Here is an 11,791-nt window from a genome sequence, read left to right as displayed (position 1 = left end):
TATTGCTGCTAACTGCCTACTCTCCTACTCTCCCTCTCTTGTGTACTTTTCTATTTTGTGTTTTTTTGTATCTATTTGCTTATATTTATCTATTTTAATAACAGCTCTTGGGTGTAAACTGGACCATGAGATCTTAATTTCGTTCCACCTCATGTACCATGTGATGCGAATGACAATAAAATCTCCTTGAATCCTTGAATCCTTGAATAATCTGAAAATGCCTAATTTCCTTTAGATTTCATGATGATTGGACCAAAAGAAACGATTATTTGGAAAACGTCTGGTTCCACTGACGTACATTAAAAGTAAAGTAGTCTTCCTGTCTAACCCTGGAAAGGATAACTTACATGATAAGTGGAAGACTTTTTCTAAAATATATATATATATATATATCGCTGCTGCTATGTTTTCAGTTTTTGACATCATTTGAAAATCCCCATATATATTGTGTGTAAATTCCATGATGAATGGACCAAAAGAAGAAATGATCTAGAATTCTGGTTCCATTGACTTACACTGAAATAGAGCATGTTTTTACCTTGTCCTGTAAAGTTACAATTTTGGAGATACGAGGTTTTGATCCGACAACAGTGATGTATATATGTATTTTTTTCACAATATGTTTCATGACTTTAAAGCCTGGAACTAAGGTACATTGTGTAGTAACATTATAAGCTATGAGATTGTGGGACGTTGAGGAAAAGGTGTGTTGTTTAAACACAAGTTTAAAAAAAAAACAAGTTTTTGCCTTCTCCAATTTGGAGACACAAGGATTTGTTCTGACAGCAGTGATACACACACACACACACACACACACACACACACAGTTAGTGGTTCAGTTTCTCCTTATTTGTAGCCTCTCTCTCTGTCTCTCTCTCTCTCACTCCCTCTCTCTCCCTCTCTCTGTCTATCTCTCAGTCTCTCTCTCTCTCTGTCTCTCACTCCCTCTCTCTGTCTCTCTCTCCGTCTCTCTCTCTCTCTGTCTCTCTCTCTCACTCCCTCTCTCTGTCTATCTCTGTCTATCTCTGTCTCTCACTCCCTCTCTCTGTCTCTCTCTCCGTCTCTCTCTCTCTCTTTCTGTCTCTCTCTGTCTCTCTCTGTCTCTCACCCCCTCTCTCTGTCTCTCACTCCCTCTCTCCCTCCCTCCCTCACTCCCTCTCTCACTCTCTCTCTCTCTCTGTCTCTCTCTCTCTCTCTGTCTCTCTCTCTGTCTCTCTCTCTCTCTGTCTCTCTCTGTCTCTCACCCCCTCTCTCTGTCTCTCACTCCCTCTCTCACTCCCTCTCTCCCTCCCTCCCTCACTCCCTCTCTCACTCTCTCTCTCTCTCTCTGTCTCTCTCTCTGTCTCTCTCTCTGTCTCTCTCTCTCTCTGTCTCTCTCTGTCTCTCACCCCCTCTCTCTGTCTCTCACTCCCTCTCTCACTCCCTCTCTCCCTCTCTCCCTCCCTCCCTCACTCCCTCTCTCCCTCCCTCCCTCTCTCTCTCCCTCCCTCACTCCCTCTCTCTCTCTCTCTGTCTCTCTCTCTCACTCCCTCTCTCTCTCTCTCTCTCTCTCTCTCTCTGTCTCTCTCTCTCTCTCTGTCTCTCTCTCTCTCTGTCTCTCTCTGTCTCTCTCATGAATTCCTGTTACAGTGGAGGATATCGAGGGGAACCAGAGCTTCTCTCCACTTAGCTGTTGCTTTTGTGAGTTTGCTGCTCTTCAATATCTCCACAGTTCCCCCTTAAGCATAGTCAGCAGAAGGTTTTGACGTTCTCTTTAAAAGCCATTTAAAAGCTGTGTGTGAACGAGTCTTACAATCATAGATCCCATCAAAGCAACATATACTGTGGCTTCAGCTTGGACCACCACCTACAATTTAAAGGGATAAACTGGGAAAATAAACTAAGTGTTTTAAAAAATTGGTGGAATTAATAACTTCTTGTATAAAAGCATTCATAACAGCACTGAAACAGCACCACACTGAAACAGCAAGCAAGCAAGCAAGCAAGCAAAACTTGTTTATATAGCACTTTTTATAACAGGTGTTGTCACAAAGCAGCTTTACAAAACAGCCACACCATTAAGTGCATCACTCATTTTCAGGAGATATTTGCATCTAAAACGTCTAAATTTTTTAGATTAAATACAAGATCGTCCACTTGAATAAGGCAAAACTGGAGTTCAAAAACTTAAAAATTAAAAGTTATCAAAAAAATAAGACTCCTAACAGCCACCTGGAAGAACTGGGGGCAGTTTTGGGGTCAACCATCAGATAAACAGCACTTAAATCTCTCATCTTTGAGAGAGAGGAGAAAATCAAGCTGCACCAAGCGCAATGCAAAGCGAAGAATGCAGTGGAGTAAAGCACCGCCACTGGACTCTAGAGCAGTGGAGACGTGTTCTCTGGAATGACCAATCACGCTTCTCCATCTGCCAATCCAATGGACAAGTCTGGGTTTGGCAGTTGCCAGGAGACGGTACTTGTCTCACTGTATTGTGCTGAGTATAAAGTTTGGTGGAGGGGGGATCATGGTGTGGGGTTGTTTTTCAGGAGTTGGGCTCGGCCCCTTAGTTCCAGTGAAAGGAACACTTTAAGCTTCAGCTCCAAGAGATTTTGGACAATTTCATGCTTCCAACTTTGTGGGAACAGTTTGGGGACGGCCCCTTCCTGTTCCAACATGACTGCACACCAGTGCACAAAGCAGGTCCATAAAGACATGGATGAGCCAGTTTGGTGTGGAAGAACTTGACTGGCCTGCACAGAGTCCTGACCTCAACCCCATAGAACACCTTTGGGATGAATTAGAGCGGAGACTGTGAGCCAGGCCTTCTCGTCCAACATCAGTGTCTGACCTCACAAATGTTCTTCTGAAAGAACGGTCAGAAATTCCCATAAACACAGTCCTAACCCTTGTTGAAAGCCTTCCCAGAAGAGTTGAAGCTGTTATAGCTGCAAAGGGTGGGTCAACATCATATTAAACCCTATGGATTAGGAATGGGACATCACTCAATTTCAAACGCGTGTGAAGCCAGATGAGCGAATACTTTTGGAAATATATATATAAGCAAAGCCTTTACTAAAGAACCCCCGAAGGCCACCCTTTTTAAGAATGTAATAAGAGCCATTCAGGGCCTATAAGCCATGGTTGACCCAGGAAGGTTAAGTATGTTCTTGCCGGGTTTTTATTGAAGAAAGCCCAGAGAGGGAGGGGAAAGGGAGGGGAGATGTGAACTCCACCTGACGTGAACTCCCTTGGACCGAGCAATTTAGGGAAGAAGGGGCCGGGACGGGACGTTAGGAGCAGCCGGTCACGTGGGAGCCTCTCTGACGACAGGAGACGAAGCGAAGACAAACCATTTAGGACTTAAATTGGCCCTGGGACTTCTCGGCCCATCTGTCGGACGGAGCGGCGCGAGGCCCCGGGGTGCTTATTAAGCCTTGTGAGGAGAAGCTCAGGCGGAGGAGGCCAATCTACGGCCATGATATGTTCCCACTGAATCCAGCCCGCTCTGTCTTTAGCGAGGCAGCACATATATGTCAGGGAGGAAGAGAAAAGGCTGGAGCACCAGAGAATAACACCCACCACCTTCTCGTGGGGGCTTCTTTCAAACTTTCTTTTTTTCTTCTTCCTCTGCCTCCTCTGCTTTGCTAAAAACAAATAGCTAGAAGATAGCATTCGGGCCACGGTGTCATACTCAATTTAGGCTCAGCGAGGTGAACGCTAGCCTGAGCTAACTGCTGTGCTTACCTGTTCACGAGGTCCTGGCAGAGGCCTTGGTTCTGGCAAGGGTTGGAGACACACTCGTTGATGTCTTCCTCACAGTGCTGCCCAGAAAAGCCAGGTTTGCAATAGCAGCTTCAAGAGGAAGATAAAGAGAGCATCGTTAGCACTGATGCTTCCCGTCGCTGCAAGACAAGTGAAGCTATACACAATATTATATCACAGCTCTCTGGGGAAAAAACCTCATATCTCCATTTTTGTTTTCTAGTTTTTGACATAATTTGAAAACGCCTGTTGCTCTTTACATTGTGTGCGAATTTCATGACGAACAGACCAAAAGAAACATCCCAAAATGTAATGGAAACAATTCTGGTTCCATTGACTTCCATTAAAAGTAAAGTAGTTGTTCTTCCTTCTCTTGTAAAGTCATCATTTTGGAGATACGAGGTTTTCTCCGACAACAGCAACATTGACAGTGCTGCACTATTTTGATGAACATTTCAAACAGGTTGCTGTTTAACAACAAATACCATCTCTATAAAAAAACCTGGAAAAACGTATCTGGTTTAAAAATAGGGTTAAAACCCCCGTCTTTACTGGGGAACGCCTGAAGAATGCTTTTTCCCCACATTATGTTTTATTGATTTTTAAAAACAAACATACAATATCGTCAAAACCAACTACAATACACTACGGCCCAATCCCATTTCACCCCTCACCCTACCCTCACGTTTTGCAATTCTCGTCTAGGGGTAGGGTGTCCCGATGCCTGCTGAGGGTCATGGATTTAAAAAAGTGATCAGTTGCTATTTTTCGAATTTTAAATGTACATGAACTCCACTGTGCCTTAATGCTTCGCTCCACTCGTGAGAGACTTCTCTCCATTTTTCTTTGTTTACTTGCTGTATTTTCTTCTTTCGCGCTCTATTTTCATTGGTTGTTGCAGGAATCTGTTCAGATTGAGTCGGTGATAAGTTTACAGCAGATTTCACTCGGAGCCGGGTTAAAAAAATAAATGTTTGATAAACTCTACCTGGCCTCAAACACGTCTCGGTTCTCTCTCGGACTGTCGACTCCGACTGACCCAAACATCTGCAGACTAGAGCCGACCAGCTCAGACTCAGACTGAGAATCGGAGCTAAAATCAGGGTAAAAGCTGTGTAGTGTATCTCCGGCTTAAGGTAGATTTGAAGTTAAGGTACATTTTTAGGAGTATATTTGGGATAATATTTATTTGGATTTTCATATTCCTCAAAAAAAGATGCCCTGCTTTTATTATCATGAACATGCAGCTTTTCACACTTTCCTGTTTGCGAAATCAGACGAAAACAACAGCTTGTGAGACCTAAAGGGAAGGGAGATTTGCGACAAACCTGCAGTGAGAATGGAGTAAATTAGTCTGAATTATTTCGGTAAAAAAGTGTTATGCTCTCCTCATCGTCTGGAGGACGTGGTGTTTCTGTTTCATTCCTGAAGCTAAACATGGTTTGTATTTAACCTTGGGGATAATTACACTGACCATCCAAAACTACTCAATCTGAGACAGCGTTCACACACTGCACTGCGCATTCATACTAAAGTACTAACCTGCCGTCATGACCGACTTATCATAAACAATGTAAAGGTGTAGAATTTATTCTATGGATAAACACATTTGAAAATGAACTGAAAAGTCATGGTTTGCTTTACTGCTTTCTTTAAGGTGCCGCTACTGATTTGCTGGTGCGTTTCAACCATTCCAACTTCAGCAGCCGCAGTAAAATGTGATATTGTGGCAGTTATAATGCACCATGCCTGCCCACCCTCAGTACGAGGGCATTTTCAGTGTGTGCTGACATCACTGCAGCACATCCAGCAGCACGTCCTGCACGCGAGTTGGACTGAGCAACTCTAGGCCAATATCAAAGACGCTGCTGTTTCTTGTGCGATGCCGTTTCCATGGCCAACGAAGTCGAGAGAGGAGGAGCCGCTCATTATTTTCACCCTGCAACGCTGGCACGGCTACAGATCAATGGGTCTCGGAGGAGTCCATCTACTCACATTCCCTTTTACTGGCTCGTGACAGGTGGTCGCCTTTTTTTTTAGATCTGGGCTTTCAAGCCACAGCCATGTCCCGTCCTGCCTCCCTCAGACAGACAGAGCTGCTGGGGTGTGGAATTTTGACCTCTAAATACAGTTAAACAACACGCTGCACGATTTTACAGAAAAATATATATTGTGTGTAAATTTCATGATGAATGGACTTAAATAAATGGCCCTAAATGACTTGGAGAAACACCTGGTTTCATTCACTTACATTAAAACTACAATATGTTTATGTTTTTTTATAGTACGTAAAGTTACCATTTTGGTTCACTCGCCGGCCACTTTATTAGGTACACCTTGCTAGTAAAAGGCTGGACCCCCTTTTGCCTTCAGAACTGTCTTAATTCTTCATGGCAGACTTTCAACAAGGTGTTGGAAACGTTCCTCAGAGGTTTTGGTTGGTTACTTGAGTTCCTGTTGCCTTTCTATCATCTGGAACCAGTCTGCCCATTCTCCTCTGACCTCTCACATCAACAAGGCATTTTCGTCCACACAACTGACCGCTCACTGGATATTTCCTCTTTTTTGGACCGTTCTCTGTAAACCCTAGAGATGGTTGAGCGTGAAAATCCCAGCAGATCAGCAGTTTCTGAAATACTCAGACCAGCCCGTCTGGCACCAACAACCACGCCACGTTCAAAGCCCCTTAAATCCCCTTTCTTCCCCGTTCTGATGCTCGGTCTGCACTTCAGCAAGTTGTCTTGACCACCTCTACATGCCTAAATGCACTGAGCTGCAGCCGTGTGATTGGCTGATTAGCTATTTGTGTTAACAAGCAACTGAACAGTGGCCAATGAGTGTTTATATATATATATATATATGAAAAGGAAAAAAAGATTGCATCCAGTTCTTACTAGTAACTGTTGACCCCATCCACACAATGGCCCTGGTTCTGGCACGGACTGGAGCCACACTCGTTGGTGTCAATTTCACAGCGAGATCCCTCGAACCCTGCAAGATAGATGAGACGGTCACGGATCAGTGAGCCCGGCTACATCCTGAAAGAGCCGGATCAATGCTAACAAAGGCCCGTGGCGAATGCTTTCCTAATGGAAACGGTCCACCATCCACCATCGCGTCCCTCATTCCGCCGGGTGAACTGGGTGTTAAAGATCCCTCCTTAGGTAAGAGCACTGATACTGTAGTGCTGGTTCCCCTCAGTACAAGTAAGCAGGTTCATGAAGAGTACATGAGTCATTCAGAGTAATTACTGAGTTCGTTAGTCTTACAGAAAGAAGGGCGAGTCCTCCAGGCTTCACTGGGTTTATTCTAAGCTGACCCCGTCGCTTCAGCTCAACGTTTGCTTATATTAGGAAAATCGGCCAATTTACAGGCGCCTACGATTGCGCATACAGCCCTATGCAAAATTACATCGGACAATGTTTTATTGATTTTCTAAGTGAAATGAACACGTTTTCAGCTCATTTTTGTGCATGTTTTTCTTTTTTTTTTTTAGCAAATTTACCACATTGGAAAAAAATAAAACCTACCGTAACATAAATGTGCCATAACCTGTGCGCTATTTTCCCCAGATATGGTGAGTTAAGCGTTTAATACGTTAAATCCAGCATCATAATGTGTGTCTCTGTGGAGAACGTGTTCACTTATTTACACTCAGAACATCAACTAAACGTATCATTTGACCAGGAGGTGCCGAAACGTTTGGATATGACTGCATAAGCAGCAGCTTGAGGTGTAATAAAGTCCTGATTATGTTTCTAAGACTACAAAAGAAGCAGAAATTGGCGTAAGAACGTCTGCTATTATCTACGCTGGTTCCTCGTTTGGTCTTCCTGTTCCATTTTCAGTCACTTGTACCACTTTCTTTTGCGTTGTTTTAAGTTCAAGGTATTGACCTAGCAAGCGTGTGCTAAAACCTCCAATGCACTAGATGAATATTTTGGCTGGCATGATATTTTGGGTACGCTGAATGGTTCTAGGTATTAACTGTGTAAGGTTCTACAGTATGGTGTATCTATATTGAGTAAAATTATGGGCAGTCCAGCCAAGCGATACTGAAATGCAAACAGGTTCTAGCAACTACTCCAATAAAGACACTGTAAAAATGAAGTACATGGTTAAGCAACATTAATATATATATACATTACATGTGAAATGTACAGGCATTATATACACTTATATAGACATCTTTACCTTGCTTTACAAAGTCTGGTAAATAATCTGGTTATTTCAAGCAAAATGATCAGGCATTATAGATTTGATAAAACAACTTAAAACAAGCAAAAATATGTAGAAATAAGTTAGGTAATCTTGCAATCAGCTCTGTGAGTTTGCTCTTAACACGCTGCAAAATGTTTTATTTTTAAGCAAAATGATCTTTGAGTCAATAGATCTAATATTTCATATTTTGAGACAGTTGCAGGAATGTTCTTAGATTAAAAAACAGACATCTGGCAGATAATTTTGCTTATTTCAAGTGTATTTCTTTATAAAACAAGCAAACAAATATCAATGCAGATCATTTCCCTTAATAAAATGACTTAAAACTAGTAAAACGTGTCCAGAAATAAGTGAAATAATCTTATAAAAAGCTACAGTCTGAAATCAGCTGGGAGTTTTTGCAAGTAAAATTCACTCAATACATCTAATATTTTACATTTTGTGATCAAGTTTTAAAATACTACATATATATATATATATAGTTATAGTTATATAGTATATATAGTATAACAAATATGCATATCTCCACTTTTGTCAGGTTTTTTGACATAATTTGAAAATACCTTTTGTCTTTTACATTGTGTGTAAATTTCATAATAAATGGACCAAAAGAAATGAGGCAAAATGACTTGGGAAAAAGTCTGGCTCCACTGACTTACATTAAAAGTCAGATTTTTCCTTCTCCTGTAAAGTTAGCAAGTTGGACATACACCCGGATCCAACAGCAGCGAGATACAGATATACAGTTTTATACGCTTCAATAATTACACATCTTTTACTTGCTTTGAGCAATTTAGCAGCTTATTTTGTGCTATATATCCCATTCCACCCCTCACCTCTACCACTCAGCCCTATCCCTCAGTATCGTGTGTGCTCGTCTAGGGGTAGGGCGTCCCGATTCTTGTTGAGATAGAGGGGCAGGGTGAAGAGTCAGGGCTACATGGCCCTCCATACAGCCCAAACACTCTAAACAGAACTGTTTTCTTTACTAAAGAACCTTTGAAGAACCACCATTTGAAGTGTGTCACACCCGAGTTGACCCAGGTGTTATAAGCAGACAGAACTGTAGGTCCAGGGGTGAGAATTATAACAGAAGAGCAGCTCTGGACGGAGCCTTGGAGAACCCGAGAAAGGGAACATCTGGGGGCCATAAACACACAGCTCATTGCCGGTAAGCTCCCCCCGCGGAGCTTCTACTGGGAGCTCACGCTGCATCGCGGCTTTTACGACTCTTTCCGTATATCCACCGTGAAAGCTGCTGAAATCGTGTAGCATGTTGTTTAACCTGAGCCCTTTCCAGACTAAACGTGTCGGATTACTCGGGTACAGGCCTCCACGTCATGAGTTGACTGGCTAATTAACCCACTATGGAGAGCAGGTGCACAGGAAACAGTGTGAGGACAATTAAAGGGAAAACCTCCTACATGCTTCTCTCTGCGTGATCTCCATGCCTGTGTAATGAACCCAGATTGACTCTGCATGTCCTCATGTGTGTTTACTCTTCCTTTGGGGACTGAGGACAGGCTCACACTTCAGCAGTAAACAGTCCAATCTTCACACTGCAAAGTCCTCTGAACCACATCTAATGCTGTTTACGCCCAGCTTTAAAAGACCCTTTGGGCAATTTGCTGATAAATGACCAGCAGTAAACAGCGGGTCATTGGGCTCTCCAAAAAGGGCCATGCCTACCCAATCCTAGCACAAAGCCTGGACAGTCTGAAATCAGCTCCGACAGTAAAACTGCATTTAAAACTGCGAAAAGTGAATAAATAAATAGAGTTAATATATTGCCGCTGTCTGAACAAAACCTCGTATCTCCATTTATGTCATTTTTCAGTTTTTTGACCAATTAGGAAGCGTCTGTTGTCATTTATATCGTGTATAAACATTATAATGAATGGACCAAAGGAAAGGGTCCAAAATGGCTTGGAAAAATGTCTGGTTCCATTGACTTGCATCGAAAGCAACGTCTGTTTTTTCTTTCTGCTGTAAAGTTACAATTTTGGAGATACAAGGTTTTGATCCGACAGCAGCGATATATTTAATATTTAAATTTTTGAGTGGCAGGAGTGAGTGGCATTTCAGGGTTATAAAACTCATTTACAGACATTTTTACTTTTTAAATGATTTGCTTTAAGTAATTCGGCAAATAATTTTTTTTGCTTATAGTGTATTTGTTAAAACAAGTAAACACATCTGTCAATATAAAAACTTTTACTCAATAAAATTACTTCTAATCTCTTAAAAATGAGCTAAAAATAAGTGTAGAAAAAAGTTAAACAATCCTGCAATAAGCTACGGTCTGAAATCAGCTCTGTGAGTTTGTGCTTAATATGCTGTAAAAATGATATATTTTTAAGTAAAATGATCTTTGAGTCAATAGATCTAATATTTCATATTTTGAGACAGTTGCAGGAATGTTCTTAGATTATAGACATTTTTTTTTGCTTATTTCAAGTGTATTTTTTATAAAACAAGCAAATATCAATGCAGATCATTTCCCTTAATAAAATGACTTAAAACAAGTAAAACGTGTCCAGAAATAAGTGAAATAAGCTACAGTCTGAAATCAGCTCTGTGAGTTTGTGCTTAACACACTGCAAAAATATTTTGTCAAGAAAAATGAAGTAAAATTGACTCAATAGATCTAATATTTTACATTTTGTGACACTTTTAAAATGATATACTACATATATCTTACATAACAGTCATACATAATTGCCACGGTTGAAATAAATCCTTGTATCTCCACTTTTGTCGTTTTTGTTTTTTTGACATAATTTGAAAATACCTGTTGTCTTTTATATTGTGTATAAACTTCATAATAAATGGACCAAAAGAAACGAGGCAAAATGACTTGGAAAAAAAATCTGATTCCATTGACTTACATTAAAAGTCAAGTCAGTTTTTTTCTTCTCCTGTAAAGTTATCAAGTTGGACATACACCCGGTTCCGACAGCAGCGAGACACAGGTATATAGTTTTATACACTTAAATAATCAGGCATCTTTTACTTGCTTTAAGTAATTTAGCAGGTTATTTTTGCTTCTTTCAAGCAATATAGATCATTTTACTTGCTTAAAAGTAAAAAATGTCTAGAAAAAGTCTAACAATCTTACATGTAACTAATAACATTCTCACCATTAGAAATATTAGATATATTGTCTCTGTTTACAATAACTTCACATGCCAAAGTATCATTTTTTTGCATTGCAGCTGTAAAACTTACAAAGATTTTAAGTATGCAGGCACACTTTGGCTCTCAGGTTTGACCATAAGGAGTGATGAACGAGGGCCACCATGCCCAACAGTGGAGTCATGTTAGAGATCCATGTAGACACACAAGACTGAGGCAGTAAATGCGCCCGGATGCCTTCCTCCAATCACAAATCCGACAATACGTCGTCACTTGTTAAAGCCTATATCTCCTGCAGTGGACAGGACAGATGTAAACACCAAGGCCAAACAGGGTCTAATAAGTCTAATCACAGTAAACTCACGATACACGGCATATTGATGCATATTTAATCATAATGCATGGACATCGTTCCCCGGTGAGCATACTAATCATCCAGAAAGATTTAGGACTGCAGGCTTAAGGACGAGCAGTTCATTTATGTGTGCTCACTTAGAGCGGCACCGACCTCAGCTGCGGGTTACGCGAGTGCATCTCGAGCAGGAATTTTCCACATCTGAATGGAGTAAATAAACACTGATTATACAACCGGCTTGTGCCTCACAGATAGGAAATAAGTCAAAGAGGATTTCTGAGGTCACAACTCATAAGCTCTTCCAAATGTTAAATCACTTCTTCAGCCTAAGTGGGC

General features: G+C 41.3%; 1 protein-coding gene across 1 annotated transcript in view; it reads right to left on the bottom strand.

Moving 5' to 3' along the window:
* The window catches only part of eys (eyes shut homolog), a 445,373-nt gene that overhangs the window by 224,129 nt on the left and 209,453 nt on the right, over window positions 1-11,791 (bottom strand). Inside the window, exons 24-25 of the mRNA XM_037532720.1 lie at window positions 6,639-6,735; window positions 3,727-3,834 (exon numbers count right to left, since the gene is read on the bottom strand). Of these exons, the coding sequence (XP_037388617.1) occupies window positions 3,727-3,834; window positions 6,639-6,735 (205 nt within the window). The remainder of the gene's footprint in view (window positions 1-3,726; window positions 3,835-6,638; window positions 6,736-11,791) is intronic.

Source organism: Pygocentrus nattereri, chromosome 22 (genome assembly GCF_015220715.1).
Source record: "Pygocentrus nattereri isolate fPygNat1 chromosome 22, fPygNat1.pri, whole genome shotgun sequence".
NCBI classification, from domain to species: domain Eukaryota; kingdom Metazoa; phylum Chordata; class Actinopteri; order Characiformes; family Serrasalmidae; genus Pygocentrus; species Pygocentrus nattereri.
The sequence above is the reverse complement of the archived record's forward strand: the minus strand, read 5'-3'. Positions and strand labels throughout refer to the sequence as shown.